We start from the raw sequence: 23,195 nt of genomic DNA on the forward strand, positions 1-23,195 counted from the left end.
CACAGGATCTCTGGAGCTCAGCCAGAGCGAGCATCAGGTTCTTGGTCACCTCTCTAACCAAGGCCCTTCTCAAGTGATTGCTCAGTTTGGCCGAGCGACCAGCTCTAGGAAGAGTCCTGCTGGTTCCAAACTTCTTCCATTTAAGAATTATGGAGACCTTCAGTGCAGCAGAAATGTTGTGCCTGGACAACCAAATATTGATTTGATAAATAAATCAACTGAAGTCAACTGAATACTTTACATTGTAGCAAAGTGTCATTTCTTCAGTGTTGTCCCATGAAAAGATATGATAAAATATTTACAAAAATGTGAGATACTGTACATATATATACATATATACATATACATATATATATATACACACACATATATATACATATATACATATATACACTTATATATATATATACATATATACACATATATATATATATACACACATATATACACACATATACACACACACACACACACATATATATATATACAGTATATATACATACATACATACATACATACATACATACACACATATATATATACACATATATATCATAAAATATTGTGCATGATGCTGATGTAGGTGCATAATATTGCTAAATGTATTTGACGATGACAGGTGACCATAATCACCATGAACAAACCCCCAATAATTTCAGTGTATTACTGTGCTGACTGCAGATGACCACAAACCAGGAGCATGTTTACTTTTACACAAACGTTTAATAGAAAAAATAGAAAAAACACAAGAGCAGCAGTAAAAAGACTGAGTTGTAACATTAATCGATGTAGTCATGTATCTATAAAGATGCTAATCCGCAAGATGGTTTTGGACACGGACACCAACAGCACTTCTGAGCAAATACATTTGTCTCCAAACAACAGACTACAGGCAGAGGGAAATTAATGCCTTTGTCAAGTCTACTAGGAGGTCTTATATGCAAGGTTCTGTACCATAGTTTCATTTCAGATTCCAATGCAGTCAAATAAATTCTCCTGAAGCACTTCTTTGACCCAAGATGTACAGGTCTCATACAGTATACTGTAGGCGTGTTCTCACTCTGCAGCCATCGCTCCATTAAAGGCTTTTCTTCTACTTGTCCCACAGCCCTTCACATAATAACATCCTGACATAAACTCGCTGTATTATAGATTTGGTGTGCACCAGCCTTCCCTTCTGCTCCAATGACATCACTGAATTAAACGGTAGAAGACCCAGGAGGCGAACACAACCCAGTGGCTCGCCCAGTTCAGTTCAGACCACCTCTGGATGGTGTGGATGGCAGCGTAACCCTGCAGACAGGAGCGACAAACAAGCATTCATTTGGATAGAAATTTTAACCCAAAAAATCTTTGTGTTGTGTGCTGCCTAACACGAATGTTATTCATTCACTCTTGTTTAGTAGTCTCTTGCCTTTTGGATTGCTGTTAAGCTATAGCCAATTAAACTCAAACAATTCTTGTGCAGGTGTTTCACATTAAAAGCCTCCCATCAAATCAAAGGGTATAATCACTTCCGTTCCTGGTAGGCTTTTAAAGGGACTTGGGGCAGGATCAAGAAATAAGACTCAATAGTGACACGACGGCCGTTGTGGCCATTAGGGCAACTGCAGCCATCAGCCGAGCCGGCGGGGGAGCGCGCATGAACTCTTCACAGCAGTGCAGCTGATGCCTTATCCCCTACACACACGAAGCAGCCGGGAAGCCGGCTCGCTGTGTGTAGCGACACACAAGCGCAGCGATTTACCGTTACGGTCTGAAAGGCACAGGTGAAAGCAAAGACGGCATATTGGGGGACAGAAATATCGTCTCTGATACGAGATTGCTGTGTGTAAGCGGCTAATGTTGCTACACAGACACAAACAAACCGTTAGCCTGTGGCTACAGCCAGCTGCTAACGTCACCTCCCAGATAACAGGTTGCATGTCTTCTTCCCGTATCCAAGGACGCGCATTCAGCGTCATCTGACGTCACGTCCGCAAGACTGCGCGGGAAATTCAGACACCGAATTACAGTACATTATGCAGCACACAGCCCGTTCAAGGCAATGGAGAGATACGTGGGGGGGCTCATTCTTTTTGGTTTTGAACGCTTCATCACCCATTAGCATTAAAAAACTTAAAATGCATGTTTATTTTTTCACAGATCCTGCCCCAAGTTCCTTTAATAAAAAAAATAATAAAGTCACTGTCCTTCAACACATCTTCTTGAAATTTACATGGCATGTATATATGTTTTTTTCCTTGTGGTGCTCTTACCTCTTCTACTTCCTGTTCATCATCTCCAGAATCAAACATGGAGCCCAGGTAGGTGAGGTGGAAGATGGCCAGTAAGCTGAAAACCAGGTTCAGCAACATCACCCAGTACTCCTACAGACCGAAGGGAGAGGAAAACCCTGAAAGTGAAACTTAACACCCCCTAAAAAAACACCCTGTGGTTTATCTTCTCACCTTGCTGCAGTGATGTAGAAGTGTACACCTGAACACTGACATCACTGTTGGATGTGTTACACGTGCAACAAAGCATTGACAGAAGCAAAACAGGCCTGAAACTTTCAACCAAAGAGGGTGTGTGGAGTAACTCTTCAAGCTACAATACAATAAATCAAAAGACATGTTTTTGCAAAGCATGTGAACTGTAACAAGTCATCCAGCAGTTAAAAACAGCATTCATTTTTTCAGATAGGTTCAGACACCAGGACAGTCTGTGTTTTTACTAGCTGCAAATGAAATCAAGAGGGTCGAGTACTTCATGCAAAGAATGTTAAAGGAACAATTCACCCCAAAATTAAAATTCAGCCATCATCTACTAACCCCTATACTGATAGAAAGTCATGTACATTTTGTAGTTTCAAATTGATATGAAAAGACGCTATTCATACCTTCGACGCGCAGTCAAGCTTGTGCACCCACTTCAGACAGGGTGAGCGCTACACTTATAGCTTAGCAGCTACAGTTAAGATTTCTACTTAAAAAGGGTGTAAATAACACCTTTTCAAATCAATTTGGAATCTCTTGGCCCCCAGAGACATGGATTACATTGGATGAGCGAGTAGATAACGACTGAATTTTCATTTTTAGGTGGACTAACCACCTAGATGTTTCCCATATTGGTGGTCATAATATCAGTTGCTGTTTATTGATTCCATGTTGGGTTTAAAAACAGATGGGCAGTGTCTTCCCTATTTAAGTATGAAATGGCAGCTATATGCAGCACATGTGTATACTATAGTGCCTGGACACTGCTGCAGAGAAGCATCGTCACAGCGTGATGCTGTTACCATCATATTTCACTGGTGTGGTGAATGCTAAGGGTGCTCCGATGATCACCGATCACTGCAAGCAGCATCGGCCGATACCTATTACCGATCACCCATCAGAAGGATCTATAGTTGTAGTTATAGGTGTCATAGTAAAATCATCTGTAAACTGTAAAAAAACAAACAAACAAAAAAAACCCAGAATTTAGAAAAAGTAAATCAGTCTCAGTCTCTGTTGTCTTTGCACAGAGGTCTTTGTGCCCTGAAGCCACGACTCCACCACCTGGTTACTGCAAATTGATCAAATGTACACAGATGTAAAGTGTCTATAACTATAACTTCAAACTCAAAGTACTTTCATCTACAAAATGTACACAGCTAAAGTACTTAAGTACATTTATTTAGTGTAAACAGGTTGTGTTGTCACATTTAACTGCAGTTCACAGTTTAACACTTCATGTTCCTCTGAGCAGTTCTGCTGTGTTCAGCTCCGCTGTAAGCCATTAGCTCTGTCAGCTCCAGTTAGTGGTGTATTTCTACTACAGTTAGTCGAAAACAATTACATGCACAATTCGACTACATGCAGCTGATCCCCATTTCAGTCACAGTGACCTAAAACCAACTGGCTGCACCAGTGATGATTTACAGTAGTGTAGGAGTTCGGATCTGTATGCAAATAGTATTTTGTATTTCATATTTGTAATTCATTTGGATCGTTTTGCAGAGATCTCGTATCACTTCAACATTAAAGTGAAACTCTCGCCAAAATGCAACCTAGTAACCTAACCTCTCCTTCATGTTACGTCGCACTCGGGGATCGACTGTTCTCGACTGGCAGGACGGTGGCGAGCGGAACAAGCTACTGATAGCGTGAGTTGTTCAAGCGATCCTGGTGATACTACGAGCAAAGTTTCACGTTGTGTCGAGTCTTCTTAGTGTTTTAAAAATAGCTATTTTGATGCTACCATACAGTTGCCCCTAGCACACCATTGAAAATGATTTTGACCCGAAAACGAAAGTACGGTAAATCTTAAAAGTGGCTTTTTCGTCGTAATTATGCTTTTACACGAAGGTTTGACTCAGGTTCCTTCACAAAAAAAGCCTAGGTTGCATTTTGGCGAGAGTTTCACTTTAAAGGGTCTTTTTCTTTTGCCCAGTATCCAAAAGCCTGACTGCTGATCTTTCTCTCACCACAACCCTGGTGTGGTTTCCTTTAGCCTAAAGACTTCCAAACTTGGAATACTCAGATTCAAGGTATCTCAGCAGTGAGCAAAATCTCATTGAAACTTAAGAAGATAGCATTTTCTTCATAGCCCCCCATAACCGCATTACTATGCACCATGCTGATGTATAGAATGCTATGCAGGTTGCCATTGACATTGTTATATTAAGCATGTTTTTGCATTGTTTTCTGTTCCCTTCTCTGCTGAGTAGAACAGACTGTACCTTCTTGTGCTGATGGCTGCAGTCAGAGGTGCAGGGCCTGGACAGGATACAGGCACTGAAGATGGATGCAAGCTTCTTTCTCAGAACTGAGGATGAGAAATAAAATCAACAACCTTGACCATTCAGGTCTGACAAACAAACTGGCTTCCCTTTATAGACACTATCACAGTAGTCCAACAGGGTCTGTTATGTGTATGCAACACAAATGATGGGCTGGATGAACTCACAATGTAATTTCTGCATCTTGTACAGTGGTTTGAGCACGTTCAACTCATAGTTCTATTCCACCTTCATTGCTTCAACTTTCAGTTAAATATGTCAAACTGAAATGTTCTTCATACCATGTTCAACGTATGTGATGAAGCCCAGAGACAGCAGAACGGCTCCCAGGTGAAAACTCAGACCCTGAAGAAAACAAACAGCACAGTAAGTACAAGTAGTGATGATCAATTATTTAGCATCTTGCAGAAGGTGCATACAGGCCACATGGAGCTAACGCTAACGTAATTGATTTTAAAATAGAACAGTGATCTCAGTAGAGTGCAGATCTCTGCAAGGTGTGTACGCTAGTGCAGGAGTAATCAATTCAAATTTAAAAAGCTCTAGTTAAACCAAATTTCCTCAAGCAGAGGTCTGAAACATTCTAATGGGTAACTTGGGGTCTGTTTCAGTGTCATTTAGAGTCAAACGTTTACATACACAATTGTAAAGAACATGAATACAGGTACATCTAAAAAAATTGGAATATCGTGGAAAAGTAAATTTTTTAACCGTGATTTAATTCAAAAAGTGAAACTTTCATATATTCTAGATTCATTACACATAAAGTGAAACATTTCAAGCCGTTTTTTTGTTTTCATTTTGGTGATTCTTGCTTACAGCTCATGAAAATCAAAAATCCAGTATCTCACAATATTAGAATATCACATATGACCAATCAAAAAAGGGATTTATAATACAGAAATGTCGACCTTTTGAATAGTAAGTTAATTTATGCACTCAATATTTGACCGGGGCTCCTTTTGCACAAATTACTGGATCAATGCGGCGTGGCATGGAGGCCATCAGCCTGTGGCACTGCTGAGGTGTTATGGAAGCCCAGGATGCTGCGTCTGTATTGTTGGGTCTGGTGTCTCTTATCTTCCTCTTGACAATACCCCATATATTCTCTATGGAGTTCAGGTCAGGTGAGTTGGCTGGCCAATTAAGCACAGTAATACCATGGTATCAAAGCAACCTGGGCTTCCATAACACCATATTGCAGTCACAAATGGATGGCAGGAGATTGTATGCTTATCATGTGTCCCCATACTGTGATGAATATAGATGTGCAAAGTATCTCTACATGGTTATAGTATACTTTATATTAAAAAAGGCCAACAACAGTGTAAAGTGCTCAGGATAAAAGTGTGCATTATCTTACTAACATGCAGTAAGGCGCTGGCCATATATGTCACCAGGATGGCTGCAAAAGTCCCCAGTTTCATGGCACTTTTAAAGACATCTGAGGAACATGGAGGACATAGTAAACACACAGCATAAAGACAACATGTAAATAGTTATTAATGTTACTTTCAACAAAACCTGTAAATACAAACAGTGTGTTTTGATGTACCAAATGAGTAAATACTTTACACAGTTTGTCTAGTAGGTAGAAATAGTGAAAAGTGGCCTTCAAAATGTAAAGGTCACAGTGGCTTCTAGGCTTGAGCTGATATTAGATATCATAGAATATTGCAATATTTACTGCGGTAAGCCATTTTTTTCATAATATTGAATATGGAACAGCTGTGTGATTCTTCACCTGAGAGGACCTGCTCTGACTGTATTTTAATTTATGACATTATGACATTATTTCTCACCTGGTTGGCCCTATAGAGCAGATCTATTCAACAACTTTTTTGGAAGGGCCAGATTTGAAAATAAGTCAAGCGACAAGGGGCCAGACTTTTTAATTCCCTATTTCTGACCTGTGAAGCTCGGAATGTTAAGCAACATTAAGTAGAAATCTGAATGCAACACCACTGTCGTAAATAAAAATCCCAGGTCTGTCTGTAAAAATTTGTCAGACGTAATGTAGGTGCTAACCACAAACAAAACTCATTACATTATAACAATGTTATTCTATCTCTTGAAGTAAACATGTATAAAAAGGCTGTAACCCCTCTCACTGAAGTTACATAGTGCAGAAACAAGTGATGGGAGGTGGAGTGGCTGAGACAGAGACTGCATTCACCCTATTACAAGTCACTGTGCCATCAAAATGATTTTGAAGCAGTTCAAATAAGTTAAAAAAGTGACATAATGTTAAATGTTAAAACAACGCTTTTTTTTCTCTCTTCTCACAATTGACAGACACTGTATGTACAAATGTATGGGAGTTGTGGGACTCTCATAAATTCCCTCTGCTGAAACAGCCTGGATTAAAAGTAATTATTATTGACTGGGTCGATGAGCCTACTAACAAAACGATCAAAGGGCGCCACACTTGGTGACAGTGGCAAGGAAACGGAAAGAAACTTCAAGCAGAACCAAATGTGTCCACCAAAGCCGTTTTTCTATGGCCAGTATATTTTTTTAATTGTTTGCAGAGGACATGCCACAAATGTTCACCTTTATTTTCTATGAAGCAGGCTAGTCACAGGAAATGTCATGACATAAAAGACCACATTTGGTGCCAATGGGGATCAGTCAGTGAGTCAGTCACAGACAACTGGGGTTGTAGGGGCGGACACCGCAATCAAGCAAAAAAGTTGTTTAGATGATGGTTAATTCTTTGGGGTTTGCTGTTCAGCAGCAGTGTTCAGCAATGCTGGCGTGTTGAACAAAGTGGAGGCTTGGACTTACATTTTTTCAGCCATCGAGACATGGGGATGTTCCAGGACGTCACCACCAGGACCATGGAGCGAGGCATTTCCACACTGAGAGGCTTCACCACACTGAAATCCCTGCACAATAAACACACAGTTACAAAGTACTGGGGAACAGGGTTAGGGATTCACTCGTTTTTGAAAAATATGATGACTTTTGACCTCAAGTGCCAAGAGGTAGGCTTGGCACCTGAGGTCACTTTTAAAACTAAAACTAAACATGGAGAGGCAGCGTTCAGTTATTATGAACCACATATCTGGAACCATCTCCCAGAAAACTGCAGGTCCGCTCCAACTCTCACCTCTTTTAAATCAAGGCTGAAGACCTTTCTGTTTGACACTGCTTTTCACTGAAGCAATGTCAAGACTGTGAACTGCACTGTGACTTATTTTCTAGTCTTGTCTCTTTTAAACCTATTCTATTTGAGCCTATGTCTTAACTTGTTTTAATGTTTTGTTTCTTGATGTCTTCCTACTTGTTTTTAATGTACTTTAAATGCAATGTCTTTTAGTGTCATTGTTATGCCCCTGTAAAGCACTCTGAGTTGCCTTGTGTCTGAATTGTGCTATACAATAAACATGCCTTGCCTAATATTGTGGATGTACCACAGTACAATGTTATTTTCCATATAATTTTTGTGTGAATTACAGCTGCAGCATCGCAGCTGTCAGGCAATCGTTACACTACATTTCCTCATTGAGTCCTAATCACAATGCAGGCCGAGTCAGCATAATTTAAATTCAATAAATAAATAGCGTTCAGGTATGAAACACGATCATTTTGGCAGGTGAAGCAGTCAGTTTGACCACAGTAAACATGAGGTGCCACACGTGCGTAATGGTGCATGATGACTTTCACTGTCCTCACTGCTAGAGGACAATGTGAATGAAATAATTAATAATATGTGCTTTGTAACCACCTCGTTCACAAAAACCTGGTTTTCTGTGCCAGAAACATTCATTTTCCTTGTCTTACTCCCAGTTGTGGCCATGATTTACTGTAAGGAACCATCTATCAGCAGGCTCATTTCTATGCATTAACATTCAAAAGGCACTTTGCATGGTGTGATAAGGGGCTGATCCAAGTGCACACAATATAAAGTTGATTTGGGAATTTTGCTGTGGTGTGATGGGGTGGAGGCATCAAGACTAGCAAGGTACGCAAACTAAACAAGCTGCTAAGAAATGCTACCTCTTGTGGTTGGGCTACAGATAGGATAGAAGGATGAAGGACAACATGCGATCATCTCACATACAGTAGGGTCCAACAGTCTGAGTGAACATGTCATTTGCCTAAATGTTATTCTAAACAAAGAGGTCTTTCTAAGCATCAAATTATGACCAGACTAAAGGTTTCTAAGGGGGCACTGCATGGAACTCTGAAACACTTCACAGAAACTGGACCAGTTGGATCTAAACAAACCAGGCAGAGCCAAAGTGCCGACACCATCAGAAGATCAATACATCAAACTAAGTTCCCTGAGAGATAGAAAAGCAACAGATACAGAGAGTCTACTAAATCAGCAAAAGTCAAATCCTGCCAAAAGAAGGCTGTCTTGTAGTGTCTCAGAGAACAAGTAGCAGTTTCTAAACCACTTCTCAGGATAGAAATAAGGACAAAAGCTTTAAGTGGGCTACGAAATACCAGCATTTCACAGTGACTGGATGACTGGATAAAAGTCCTATTTACTGTTGAATCCAAGTTAGAGATTTACAGAAGGGTGTAACAGAACAGATGAGTGTATGTAAGGAAACCAGAGCGTGGAGAGAGAGTGATACCACAGTGTTTCAACCCACAGTGAAACATGGTTGTGGGAATATTCAAGTCTGAGGCCGTTTTTCCTCCTCTGGAGTTGGACACCTGCTTTTTTGTGGATAAGGATTCATACTGTACTGCAGCAGAACTATTTAAAGGGAAAAAGAAGACAAAGAAGTCCTGACTGTCATGGACTTTCCTCCACAGGAAAGTCCCCAACCCCACTGAACATTTATGGGGGCACTTGAAGACTGAGAATGCCAAGCATTCTGTGATATCACAAAAAGCTTTGTGGGACACTGTCAAATCATACTGCGATAACACGAGTCAGCATGTTTTACACTAACTTGTGGAGTACATGCAGCTTGTCTGCATGCTGTAATTAAAGCAAAAGGACATACCAAATAGTAAGATATTCTAAAATTCATGGACATTTTTCGAAGCTTTAACTTTTTAAAGTATTACATAAAAAATGAATGCAAAATAGAAGTATCTGGACCAGTGGTCTCAGACTTTCTGACCCAACTGGTGCAAAATAGAGCACTTCAGGCACTGCCACTGGCGATCTCCCAGTGCAACAGACCACAGACTTTGCCAATCACTTTGATCAGCCAGCTTTAGTTCAGATATGTTATTTCCATGACCTGAGACCCTCCAGCCAGGCTCTCCTGCTCATTCCACCGCTTAATGACAAAGAATTTATTTTAGAAAAGTGCTGTCTAAATAAAACTCAGTATTATATATTATTACCATGAATCATGCATTTTAATCACAGCTGCTCAGCCTCAGCTAAACTTACCATCTGATGTTGTCTTTCTCTTCAGTGAAGCCTGCTCCAGCCAGCATGCAGGTGCCTTCACTGAGGTGACCAATAAAGTAGTTACTGAAGTGGAAGGAAACTGCAATCTCATACGCACGCAGCCACCTGTGGAACAACACCGCATACAAGTCAAAGACACGCATTATCTATGTTTTTCTCCTCAATTCCATACACTTGAACTTTTCGAAAGAGGACCTCTTTGACCTCCTTTGAATCGAAGTCAGGACATACAAGTGGTATTGCATTTTTAAGGCAAATAACAACTATCTGCTTACACCTGCACCTACAAGATAGTAATTGGATCTTGAGTTGAGACTGTTACATTACGTTACTGAAACATTACACTGCTGAGCCTTTGGATCGATGGCCACATGCTTTGTCCCAGCATCAAGTAATGATGACAGGAGAAATGCATTTTCTCAACAACATGATGCATTAAAAAATCTCCCCTGTGGATGTCTCATTTTAAACAAACTACAGTAGACTCATGGCAGCCTGTGGGGAAAAAGCTGATTATTATAACCCTGAAAACAAGCCTTACCTTTCTCAAATGTTTCTTGGAAGCAGGAAAGAAAGACAGACAGTAGGTTCTCAAACCAACATATTTTGAAAACTGTTGTATTGGCAGAACTACCATAAGTAAATATTACAGTAGCAGGGGGATGAAGATTTGGATGAAAATGTGCCTTACTTTTGTGTGAATGTGTTTCCGTAGATGGGGATGAACAAAGGGAAGAGGTAAGGGGCGATGCACGTGGAGACCAGCAGACAGATCTGACTCTTTACAAGGCTGAGGGAGGAACTATGCAGCCACGACCAGCTCTGAGGAACAAATCACCTCATTACCACCACAGTTCTATATATGAACACCCCCGTCACACTAACGACACTTTGGCATTTAACATTTCTGTAAAACAGGGATACATGCAAATTTGTATGTGTGTACGTGTACCATCCTGACATTTCTACAAAATGTGTCCTATTTCAACCAGATTACATGTATATAAACTAGTTCTGTCCAGAGGTGAAGTTGGCTGTCAAGTTAGAGACTGCATTTCAATTGTGAAAGCCCTGGATATTTTTGAGAATGAAATGAAATCAGGGTTGGGTACCAGCCCATGTATCTTTTGTTCATTTGACATTCAGTTGAGAATCAGAAAAAAATAATAATTCATTATTTGTTTATGATGTAATACAAAAAAACATTATTTTTTGTTTTTCGTACTTTTAATGTTGTGCTCGGCTCTGACATCGATATGAGTTTGCGCAAAATCCCACAATTGAGAAGTTGGACAGATGCACAAAAGCTGGCTTGTTGTTGTTTGCCAATTCCTTTAATGTGTCTGTCCCTTTGAACGCAAGAAAGGTGGAGATTAAAGAATGTCTGTCGGAGAAGTTGGTGGGGTTAGGCATAGTTAAGGTAGCAAAGCAACAGACAGATAGTGCACCTGAGGGTTTGAATGAGGAAGTGGGAGCAGAAGCTGCCATGGCCTCGCAAGCTCTCAGAAGCCAGGTGGGGTTAGGTGTGAAGGCTGCTGCTTTCACCGAAGCTGCAGGCATACACCCAGTCACGCTGCTACAGGCTGGGGTGGACACGGAGGATCTGAAGCTTGCTTTAGGCTTGAGAGAGGTGGAGCTTGGGTTATGGAGCAGGACAGACAAACTTGTCTCCCTGATTAGATTGTAGTATATCTAAATGAACAGAAGGTGGAGTCATTAACTAAGGCTGCAATTAATGCAGACGACTTTGTAGTGACTCACCTGGTCGCTTTCACTTCTGGGGGCAATGATAACACTCGGGTGATAACACTCTGAGTGTTAGTGATGGGAAAAATAGAAACATCCCAAATAAAAACTATCAGCGTCCCAGTACAGTTCCCTCTGACAGCCATGAATGTTTTTACGGTCATGATAACGGACACCTTATGGCTGCCTGTCCTGCGCTCCAAGGTAAGGAGTCCAATCAGAGCTCCAGGAAACCAAAAAGTGTGGGTATTATTAAATGCAATCCATCCTCCGTTCAGCCCTCTTCCGTCCCATCTCCTGAGAGCTCAGACGAACCTGAGAATGAGGTTTGCGATGCAATGAAACGATATATCACCCACAGTGACTCTATGGCCCCTCCTGCTGTCGCACCTGTTGCTGTCGCGACTGTCACAGCTGCAGCTGTTGCTCCCTCTCTGTGCTCTCCTGAAAGTAATGGTCTGTGTGTGAATGCCTCTTCGTGCTCACGTTTGCAAAACCGACACACCATCATACACTACTTTCCTGTCGCATGGTATTGATGTTGATAATCACCCACCCTTCAAACAGCATGCGTACCATGACAATCCCACAAAGCGCACCATCCTTAATAAAGAAATGGCGTATCTGTTGGAGAATGGTTTAGCCGTTCCCAGTTTCAATGCGTGAAGTTCCCCATGCTTGCTTGTGCCCAAGACAGACCAGACGCTGCGTTCCTGCACAGACTTCAGTGAATTTCAAAAGTGAATAATGTTACCAAGGCTGACTCAAATCCTCCAAAGTACCTTTGCGGACGTGGTTGCTCCCCTCACTAGCCTCACAAGTGAGAAAATCCACTTTTCTCTGGTCCCCTGCATGTCAGCATGCTTTTGAATCCTGTAAAGCACTCCTCTGCAGTACACCTGTTTTCGCAGCACTGGATTTCACAGATCTGTTCAAGCAGAAAATCGGACGGCAATGCAAGCGGGGCAGGCGCGGTGCTGCTACAGGAGAACAAGCAGGGTATCGATTACCCCATTTGCTACTTCTCCAAAAAGTTCAGTGCACCCCAAGCTAATTACAGCACTATTGAGAAAGAGGCTCTTTGTTACTGCTGGGAGTACTTTGAAGAGTGCCTTGGTTTCAGTCCATTGCCCGTTGCAGTGTATTACTGACCACAGCCCCCTTGTGTTTCTCTCCCACATGCAAAACTCAAACCAAAGATTGATGTGTTAGTCATTATTGGTTCAGGATTACAATCGCGAGATACGCCACAAAAAAGGAGCAAATAATGTCTATGCCAATTCCCTTTCCTGCATCTCAAACCGGACATCATAACAAACAAAAATGTTTGTTTTCATTGGAAGGGAGGTGTTACATATATATATATATATATATATATATATATATATATATATATATATATATATTCGGCGGTAACCTTAAAATTACTAAGTTCGGTACCCAACTGTTGATGAAATCCATTCTAGGTTGATCGTAGAATGGATGGGCTGGAGGGACAGGGGAGAGATATTCCGCTGTGCGCTCTGCTGCGGTTAGTTAATACGTAAGCTTATGAGTGAACAGTCAGGCACCACGTAACATGAAACTTAAGAGCAGTTTTTCTTGCAGTTGGTTTGTATGACAAACAGCCAGCAGTGGCAGTACTAACACAGGGGATTGTGATCTGTAGTTTCACCTGTGAACACGCTGACCTTTTCGGCAACCTTTTTTGATGACCAGCTGCTGATCTTGGATTTTACCGCTCTTCGCTGCTGGAGTGTCTCTGGGCTAGAGACAGCAGACAGGCTGGGTGTCTGAAACTGTACTGAAACTAGTAAAATAACGTTTCCTGCATCCTCCATGCTGAAATCCCTGTCAGAAACTCTTTAATGCTGCTGTGATGAGTTGTTTCACTGTAAGCTACTGATTAAGTAACAACCAATCGCAGCGGAGCACATAGCAGAGTGTCCCTCCCCCGTCCCTCCGGCCCATCCATTCTAGCATCAACCATTCTACTCCCCCTACCCCCTCTCTTCTTTGTCTTCTCTGTGTTAGTGACGGATAGCAAGCCAACTTTTAAGCAGCGCCACTTACTGTGGGGGAATTATCTGCTGTAATCTCATTATTGGAATGATAAATAACAATTACAATTTCCTGTTATCCTGGGGCTGGGCGATATGGCCAAAACTGTTATCACGATATGTTTTTTTATATTGATCGATGTCAATAACTATCACTATATGCAGTATATTTAACAAATAATAATGTTGAATTGACAGTTTAATACACAATGCCTCCTGTTCTGTAAGACCTGACGTGGTTCGGACGTGCGAGCAGACCACAGATCAGCCGTGACATCTCTGAGCTGACCTTTCTTCGGTATAATTTCTTCGTCTTTCGCAGTTTCCTCGCACTCGGTTTCGAGTGGACACACAGGTGGTCACTGTCATTCTGAGTAGTGGTGAGTGGGAGGGGCCGGAAACATGCATCAACCACATGCATTTGTTTCTCTGCTGTGCGATTGGCTGTTGGTGTAGTGTTTTCCAGGTAAAGGAAAACGGACTCAAAAATAACTATCGAAAATAAATGTCATAAATTGAAAATGATCGAGATCATTTTATCGCCCAGACCTATGTTATCCCAAATAATTGTCATGCATCCCTAACTATGACGTGTCCAGTCTGCTTTGTCGCAACCAAAACAGGAAATTTTAAGCCAAACATGATCTTGTCCTTACCTTAACTAAGTGTTTTTATGACTAAACCTAACCAGATCAATAGTACAGCATTGTCACAACAATAAAAAGAAAATTGAACCTACAGAAACGTACGTTGATAACATTTATTCTGGCAACTGGGTTGACATGAACCCTACAATGCACACAGAGTAAGAAGGAAAATCAATTACTCACCAGTTTTCTGCCTTCAATGGTGTTATTATAACTGGTGAAGCTGATCCAAGGTCCAAAGACAACAGTGCCCACAAACAGAACATAACCCAGGAACTCGACTGGGGAGGGCAGGGTGCCAACAGTTCCTCTGTCCAGGTCAAAGGCCAGAGAAATTGCCTTCATGGCCACCACCATCTGAGAGCCTGACACACACACACACACACACACACACACACACACACACACACACACACACACACACACACACACACACACAGATACAGGTGTGTGCACGTATTCTTGTTACATTGCATTGACTTCCATTAATTGTGGACAGCTTAACCCAACCTTAATCCTAACCTTAAGCACAACCAATTCATGCCTAACCTAGGGTTGGTCAATGTCTGACAAATTTGCATATGAGGATGTCTACAGTGTTTATGAATTCTCAGCAGCATGTCCCCTCGGTGTTGTCGTAAGGCAGCAGTTGCATATTAGCTCACCACTGTAGCTGCTGCTGTTTCTCACCGTTGCTCTGACATGAATCTCCAACTGTCTCACCCTGCAGGGGAAACATGCCGTTACCACCGACATACATCCCTGTGCCAGGTTGAAAAGCATCCTCGTCTCCGCCCCACATGTCTGGAACTTAGCTTTGTTCAGCCTCATATGTATAAGGTTGGCTGACCAGCCAATTAAGCTAAGAAAATTGGGTCTAAAAACGGCACGACTGAAAGAAACAGTGGCCACAAATTTAACCGAGTGTCTTGGGTTCACCTAACTGAGCTGGTTTAATAAGAAAATAATGAACAGCGGGGGAGACATAATGTTAGTGCACTGAGCAGCAACATACTTCTTTTCATTTCCTCTCCCCACATATCACAAACAAAAACAACAACTCTTGCACTACTCTGAGGGGACACGCCACTTAATTGTGCTCTCTGGTGGGGAGTCTTTTGAATCACAAAATTACGATGGTCAGGGATTAGTAGTCGATGGCTGTCAGCCAATCGCCGATGGACGATGGCATCGTTCATTGGCCCAACCCTAGCCTAACCATAACCTAAACTCAATTCGCACCTTTCCCCTAACCTTATCTGGGACATCATAAATTACATGCATTTTATGTGCGTGTGGATACTGGCATGCTAAGCACTTCACGGGAGGGGATCCCAAATTCCCGAGCACTCTGACCTACATGTCTCTTGATGTTCTTTTTGTGTTTCTGGTTTATGGTCAGACCATAGAAGTCTAGATATCTCACCTCGGACATTTCCAGCACTAGTTGGGGGGTTGCAACCCTCAGCACAACTCCAGGCAAATGCACCCAAGTCCCAGCCAAGGACAATTCAGCCTCACTCCATCCCTGGACCTAATCTTAACCATAACAAATTCATGTCTAACTTAACCCAACCTAACCTTAACCAGGACTTCATAAATTACATTTTTATTAGGACCAGCCTTGGTCACAGCAAGACTGGTTGATTAGACATGAAAAGGACCGAAATGGGTAACAAAAACGGGGACAGACCCTAAAATTTTCTTGTTAAGAATTTTTTATTTTGCCAAGGTTAATTAATGGTACATAAGGGTTTGTTTGGCAGCCATCTTGAAATGATGTCCATACTAGTGACCTAAGCCGCCAATTTTCCTAATTCCTGAACATGACAACATACAAATGAACACACTTCTACATAAATATTTGACACCAGGAATCAAATAGAACGGCCCATAACGTGGTAAAAGCACTCTTTATTTGTGGAAAAAACAAACAAAAACAAATTCTAGGCTCATTAGAATATAACTTAGGCAATCCCTCTACTTGGCATACATTGCTAACTGATAATACTAGCTCATTGAAAGCAAGTTATCAAAACCCCTCTTCATCACTGATCATCACCATCCATCTCATCATGCAGAACTGGTCTACAAGGCTAGACAGGCTACAAAAGCCCTGAAATCACAAAATCTGATGTGTTCCTATATGAAAACAGAAATTGACATCCGCCAACAAACAGTACTAGTTTCCTTTGGCTATCACAGCAAAAGTTGTATTGTCATCAGCCTAAAATATGTTGCTTTCCTCAAATAGAGTGCTTATACCATGTTAATTACCTTTCCTTTTTTTTCTGGGTGTTAAAATATACGAAGACAGGGTTTATTTGTGTGTGGTCTGGATCCATAGACCCATTAATTGACCTTGGCAACCTGAAAATTCTTCACTAGACAACTTACAACACAGTCCTAAAAAAACAAGGACCGCAATTACAGAAACTTCCATGGAACCAATTTCTCCGGCTAGCCTGAAAGTGTCATGTTAAAACATCAGCTAATTGAAAAAAGATAAGGAAAATCATCTTTGTCACAGCTCAAAGTGCTCCCAGAATACTTACACAACACTCTTCAAAACACATGCCCTGACAACAAAGTAGTTGTTGTGGGAACACAGCAGTATTTTAGAAAACAAGTTTAAAGTCAAAAACTTACATGATGGTATTCTCTGACCAAATTATGAAATATTTACCTCTTATTTTGTGCCAGGTCACCACGTCAATTAGATGCAACTCTCTGAAATAAAGAGGTAGACAAATATGGTTACTTGAATTCTACACCAGAACCTAGAAGGTTTGCAGAATTTCTTATGAAAATAATAAATGGGGAATTTGCAAAAAATTACTGAGGAAATTGTAAAAACACACAAGGAAGTGTAGATGTTGCCTGTAAAATCATTCAACAAATAATGCCATGGTATGATTCCAGCACAAAGAACATCAACATTACAGCTAGCAGGCACATGGCTGCATGCCCCCCCGTCAGCCAGTTTTCTTTTTTTTTCTCCCTTATTAATAAATCACATCATTACAAAACAACAGCAATGGAACAGAATCTTATCTTTTTTTACATCAAGAAAGAACAAAAAACAACACAAAAGAAATAGAAAGATAATGAACAGGTAGGGGTATATAAACGTATACATCAAAAAGAAGATTTGAAGGCATTATAAATGCTCATTGTCCTTGGGGGTTTCTGATTTGTCAGTCCTTCTAAGGATTCAAAGTATAATTTCATATAGTGTTTGAATTGGTAAATATTGGGAGAACTCTTAGTCCACTTGCATTTATCAATGTAAAACTTAAAATATTATGCATGACTTCTGTCTAGATCGAAGATTATATCTCTTATCTCAAAAGTTAATTTTGGTCCCACATAACATTACAAAGACATTTTCAACATTAATCAAAAAAGAAAACTCTCCATAAATGCATTCATAAAATAGATGTAGAACAGTTTCAGTACCAGTACGACAGAATATGTCTTTTAAGAAAGGAGTTTGTTGGGTAGATTAAGTGTATCATTTTTAAGTACACTTCACAGACTCAATAGTGAACAATACATGTGTTGTAGTAGGTCCAAATCAGGTGCCAGTTGATGTTCTCAAAGTGATTGTACCAATAGTGTTATAATAGTGTACTATGAGAAGTTGCAGGGCAATGTGTCATATGGCTAAGAAATGTGTTGTTCCATTTGTTGTCCTTGATATCAACACCATTCAGTAAAACATCTGTGTTAAACATCGGCTGTTCATCACAAACATTACTACCTTGCAACAATCTTCTAAAACAAGCAGGAGCAGCATCAAATACTATACAATATTCTCGAGCAGGAACTGGAATACCAAATGTTTTTAGGAATTCAGCGTATGTAAGTAATTGACCGTTCCCATTAACCAACTGTGACATTTACAAAATGTTATTTTGGACCCACCTTTTGAGAAAGATTGACTTATTTTTGGACTTAATATTTTTATTGTTCCATATTAAATGTTTGTGAGGAGAAAAATTGTGTTTGTAAATAAGAAGCCAACAAAATACAGTATAGCCTGCCTGTGGAAGTTTGATAATTGAAGAGGGAGACTGTTTTACATAAAAATTGCATTTGAGAAGAAATTCTATACTACCAACTTTTTTAAAAACAGCATTTGGAATCAAGTACCACATCTTATCTCTGTCCTTAATAAAATGTGTAATCCAGTTCGACTTGAAAATGATATTGGATGAGTGAAAATCAAGCACATTTAAGCCCCCTTGATAGTATGTATTGCATAACACATTTCTATTTAAATAGTGAGGCTTGTTTTTCCATATAATATTGAATAACATGGGATCTATTTTTTTGGTAAATGTTTTAGGAACATCGAAACACTTTGACTGGATAAATTAAGCGTGATGATCCTTCAGTCTTGGATTAAAGAGATAAATCTCTCATGAGTCACATATCAAATTTATCTTTAATTCTTGGAATGAGAGGTTAGAAATTGACAAACACACCATCCCCACAGTGAAGCAAGGTAGAGGATAAAATGAATGCAGCAAAATAAAGGGAAATCCTGGAGGACAACCTGATTCAGTCTGAAAGAGAACTATGACTTGGAGAAGATTTATTTTCCAGCAAGACAATGACCTGAAGCATACAGTGAAAGCTACACAGAGGTGGTTTAAAGACAACAAGGTGGATGTTCTGGAGTGGCCGAGTCAAAGCCCAGACCTCTATCCAATAGAGAATTTGTGGCTGGACTTGGAAAGGGCCGTTCACGTCTGATCACTGTGCAACCTGACAGAGCCTGATCAGTTTTACAAAGAAGAATGCAGTAAAATTGCAGGTTCCAGATGTGTACATTTTTTGTTTTGTGTATTTTTTGTATATTGATCTTGATAACATTTATAAAAGCAATAAGAGGAAAACAATTAAGGGGGTGAATACTTTTTGTAGGCACTGTATATCTCACTATGTTTTTACACTTTTGGCTCAGAAGCTACAATGAAGATTTCCATTTCCAGAAAGTTTGAATAGTAGAGGTGTGAATCACGATTCGATTACGATTAAGCTGTCAATGGTTCGAATGCAAAACTATTCTCGATGCATCATGATGCATCTTAGTGTATGGCATCCTCAGTGATCTATATTCCTGTACATGGCTGCTCTTTTATCATTTAAATTCTTCCAACAATCAGACTACAGCAGTCGACAAAATAAAAGCAGCATCTTTTCAATATATAAACATTACAAAGACAAACCTTTTATCCATCTGCAGTGCCTTACACGTTTGTTGTAATCTACTCTAATATTGTTTTCACATGGCAGCTTTGAGATAAGGCATTTATTGACTCTGCTGCACACACCTCTCTCAGAGTTGGACAGCAAACTTGACAGTGCCTCCTCAGATCTTGGCTGATTAATTGATTGCTGTAACAGTTATTATTTATGGCTGCAGACGTTAGCTTCAAGTGAAATTTGCTAAGGTGATTAGTAATCATTGCGAGGCAGAAGTCACGCTCAGCGTGGGTCTCGTCCAGTTTGTGCTTCCCAGCAAGTTCATAAAATCCGAAATGTGTCCCGAGATGTCCGTTTTAAAAATACTAGGTGAGTTGTTTATGTCACTTGCAGGTGATCTCTGCCTCCCTCTGACACACCCGAGGCAGGACAATCAACAATCAACATAGGCTGCAGACTCTTGACTATGCTCTGTCTCTGCATCAATGCAGAATCTTCCACTCTGCATCACGATGCATCTTATAATAATTTCCACACCTCTAGTAAATAGCATATTTTCAGAACAATTTGTCAATCTGCCTCCGTAGAGTTCTTCAGTTGTTGTTTTACATTCACAAAGCTGTTTTGCTGTGAACTAGAAAAATTCAACTGACTTTCCACCTGCATGGACATGAGTAGATAATGACTGAATTTTTATTTTTGGGTAAACTGTTCCTTTAATGTTAACATGGCTCAGGATGTGCCAGGATTTAGTCCTCATTTCGACCATGATTTGTATTTTTGGTTTTCAAGCCAATGCTCATTGAAACCACTCACGGTTCCATCAGAGGGCACACAAAAAACACTGACAGATCATACAAGCATAGTCATACACACAGAGTGCCAAGTAAGGCTCGAGTGGAGGCATCTTCATTTAGTGTGAAAGGCAAAAGCAATTAGGCTCTCTTCGACTTTTTTATAATGTTTCTATGTGTGGAAAAAGCAGGCAATCACCACCAGTTAAAGTTACAAGTGGCAGACTGTCTCAAGACAACTGATTTTTCTGTTTTCTTTTGAAAACTGCAATAATGTATTTTAGTTTCCAGGTTAGTACGTGGTTTTTGCCGTGTTTTCTCACCCGGTGAGGAGGTAGATGAGGATGACAACCGAGAGGAAGAGGCCACTGCTGCTGGAGTGTCGGCTGAGGAGCAGAACGAGGTAACAGAGCACACTGAGCAACAGCACCCACAGCATGTGCAGCTCAAAGAACAGAAAGAGGCCGTACATTCCAGTCAACACTGACGTGACATGCTTCACAGTGGACACACCTCCTAAGGACACAAGCACCAAAACATTGAATTGAATTATTTTCAGAAGCAATGGCCCCTGGTTCCCTAATGAGCCTTAAATCTGACTGAAATATGTTCATTACATCAATATTGATCTGTTGATTCTAACTAGGTTTACAGAAAAAGTTCACCCAAAAATGATAATTCAGTTACACCCTCAACATGCGGTCAAGCTTTTACACCCACTCCAGACGTGGTGTGCACTAGTGCTTTTAGCTTAGCAGCTACAGTGAAGTATGGGCTTTAAAAAGGTCTAAATAGCATCTTTCAAATCAATTTGGGATCTCTAAGCTCCTGGAGACTTAGATTATGCTGGACATGCTGTATGGAGCCATTTAATTGTTTTACAGTTGTTTTTTACATTTTAAAACAAGTCCCCATCTACTTCAGTTGTTTAGGAGAATGCTGCAACGCTGTTTTGCTCTGAAGCTCCAGAAATGTTTCGTGGACTACAAAACTTGACCTGATTTTACATCTGCATGAGGGTAAGTAGATAATGACTGATAGGCAGTGAGTGTAGCTCACCCAGTCTGAAGCAGAGTCTGCAGATCAGGCAGAGCAGCACCAGCCTCCAGACATGCTCTAGGCCCTGCTGGACTGTAGTGAGACCACAGCTCTCAGCCAGCTCCTGCCACACTGCTAACCTGCTGGACATGTCCATCCTGCTGCAGCAAACACACAGAAAGACTATCAAGAAACAGATTACAACTTTAATCAATTTATGAAAAGAACTATAAAATGTGTTAAATTATAACAAATGGACAAACCAGCTTTATGGCAGTAGTGAATTCATAAAATATTTACATCAATGTGATACAATATCTCTGTTGATTATTGGTTCAGTTATTGTCCTTTAGATTAGGATTGCAGGCAGCAAGTGCTGGGTGCCCTGGCCTATGAATAATATTGACCAAATACCTCAATTTTGATGTTGCAACAACATGGATGACCATTGGTATTTTACTAAATATTGACACAATGATATTTGTATAATCAGCAAGAATGTGGATATAATGAGTCAGTGGGTAAAGACAAGTGTACAACAAGTCAAACAGAAGTGAACTGCAAGTTCAGAAAATGACACAACTGTACTGTAATGCTGCCTTTAAACATTATAATATAATAAATTATATTATATTATATTATATTATATTATATAGCGACTAACGTTTATTTCAATTCCAGGGTGTCCAAAGTGATGTCTTGTTCTGTTCGGCCAATAGTCCAAAAGCCAAAGACATTCGGTTAACAGTAGACAGCTATTGGAGAAGCTGGTCCAGAACCTGTTCGGTACTTTCTCTTGATATGTCGCTTGACGAGAGCTTTTCCTCCACAGAGCCCTTCTTCTTCTTCTTCTTCTTCTTCTTCTTCTTCTTCTTCTTCTTCTTCTTCTTCTTCTTCTTCTTCTTCTTCTTCTTCTGACTCAAACTATGCTACATTCAGGCCTAAAGTTAGTTCAGCAAAACAAATCAAAGCCAACTCAGTAATGACTGGGTCGTCACCACTTCAACTAGTTACCAGTTCAGCTAATTCATCTGGATCGTTACTAGTTCTCCTGTTGTTAGAGCCGAGCTGCAGCTGCGGTGTGTTTTCTAGCTGGTTAGTAACTATAAACAAAGTGGAGCTAGGAAGCTAACCTAAGCTGTGGAGGAGGGGGAGGCGGGTCCAGACCTGATAACCTGGATGACTGACACGTTAACATTCTACCTTTGGTCTGTCCTCTCTCCTTCTTCTACGCTTTCTCCTTCTGTTGAAGCCACCAGGAGGTGCGCCAGTCTTTATCTCCAGCACATGATATTCTATATTAAATGTATGATCCAGCTGCAGAACGTCAGGGACGAACGTGACGGAAGTTGAAGAAACTGAACTCCCAAATATGGTCCGTGGGCCGGCCGGGTCGCAGAGAGCCCAGAAGCGACATTCAGGGGTTCATAAATGTTGTAGCCGAGGGGTCGAAGCTGCGCACACACTTCTACAGACGATGAAATGACAACACTCGGCTGTGATGTCTGAACCAAGACGGCAAACTTTTAGCCCGCTCACATAGCA

At 40.7% G+C, this 23,195-nt stretch overlaps 1 protein-coding gene across 6 annotated transcripts; it reads right to left on the reverse strand.

The window, feature by feature from the left end:
- Positions 1 to 703: 703 nt before the first annotated feature.
- On the reverse strand, positions 704 to 23,195 carry LOC311265697 (protein-serine O-palmitoleoyltransferase porcupine-like). Of its 6 annotated transcripts, none has more exons than XM_084367631.1 (13): positions 22,854 to 23,195; positions 21,672 to 21,808; positions 20,936 to 21,128; positions 17,291 to 17,334; positions 14,788 to 14,969; positions 10,843 to 10,973; positions 10,131 to 10,256; positions 7,553 to 7,653; positions 6,133 to 6,209; positions 5,047 to 5,110; positions 4,706 to 4,791; positions 2,259 to 2,369; positions 704 to 1,293 (listed from the first exon to the last, which is right to left on the reverse strand). In XM_084367631.1, exons 2-13 carry the CDS (start codon positions 21,805 to 21,807, stop codon positions 1,192 to 1,194), a joined length of 1,353 nt encoding a protein of 450 aa, XP_084223757.1. In that variant the 5' UTR covers position 21,808; positions 22,854 to 23,195; the 3' UTR covers positions 704 to 1,191. The 6 variants fall into 6 exon arrangements, with proteins under 6 accessions (XP_084223757.1, XP_084223756.1, XP_084223755.1 ...); XM_084367630.1 differs by having other exon boundaries at positions 21,672 to 21,811; XM_084367629.1 differs by having other exon boundaries at positions 22,430 to 23,195.

Source organism: Pagrus pagrus (assembly GCF_965226575.1).
Source record: "Pagrus pagrus genome assembly, chromosome: 11".
NCBI lineage: Eukaryota > Metazoa > Chordata > Actinopteri > Spariformes > Sparidae > Pagrus > Pagrus pagrus.

Coding starts and splice junctions, on each gene's coding strand:
- LOC311265697 (XM_084367631.1), bottom strand. CDS start 21,807: ATGGACATGTCCAGCAGGTTAGCAGTGTGGCAGGAGCTGGCTGAGAGC. Junction 10,257..10,842: donor GGAAACACATTCACACAAAA/GTAAGGCACATT, acceptor GTTGTTCCACAG/GTGGCTGCGTGCGTATGAGA. Junction 2,370..4,705: donor GCAGCCATCAGCACAAGAAG/GTACAGTCTGTT, acceptor TTCGGTCTGTAG/GAGTACTGGGTGATGTTGCT.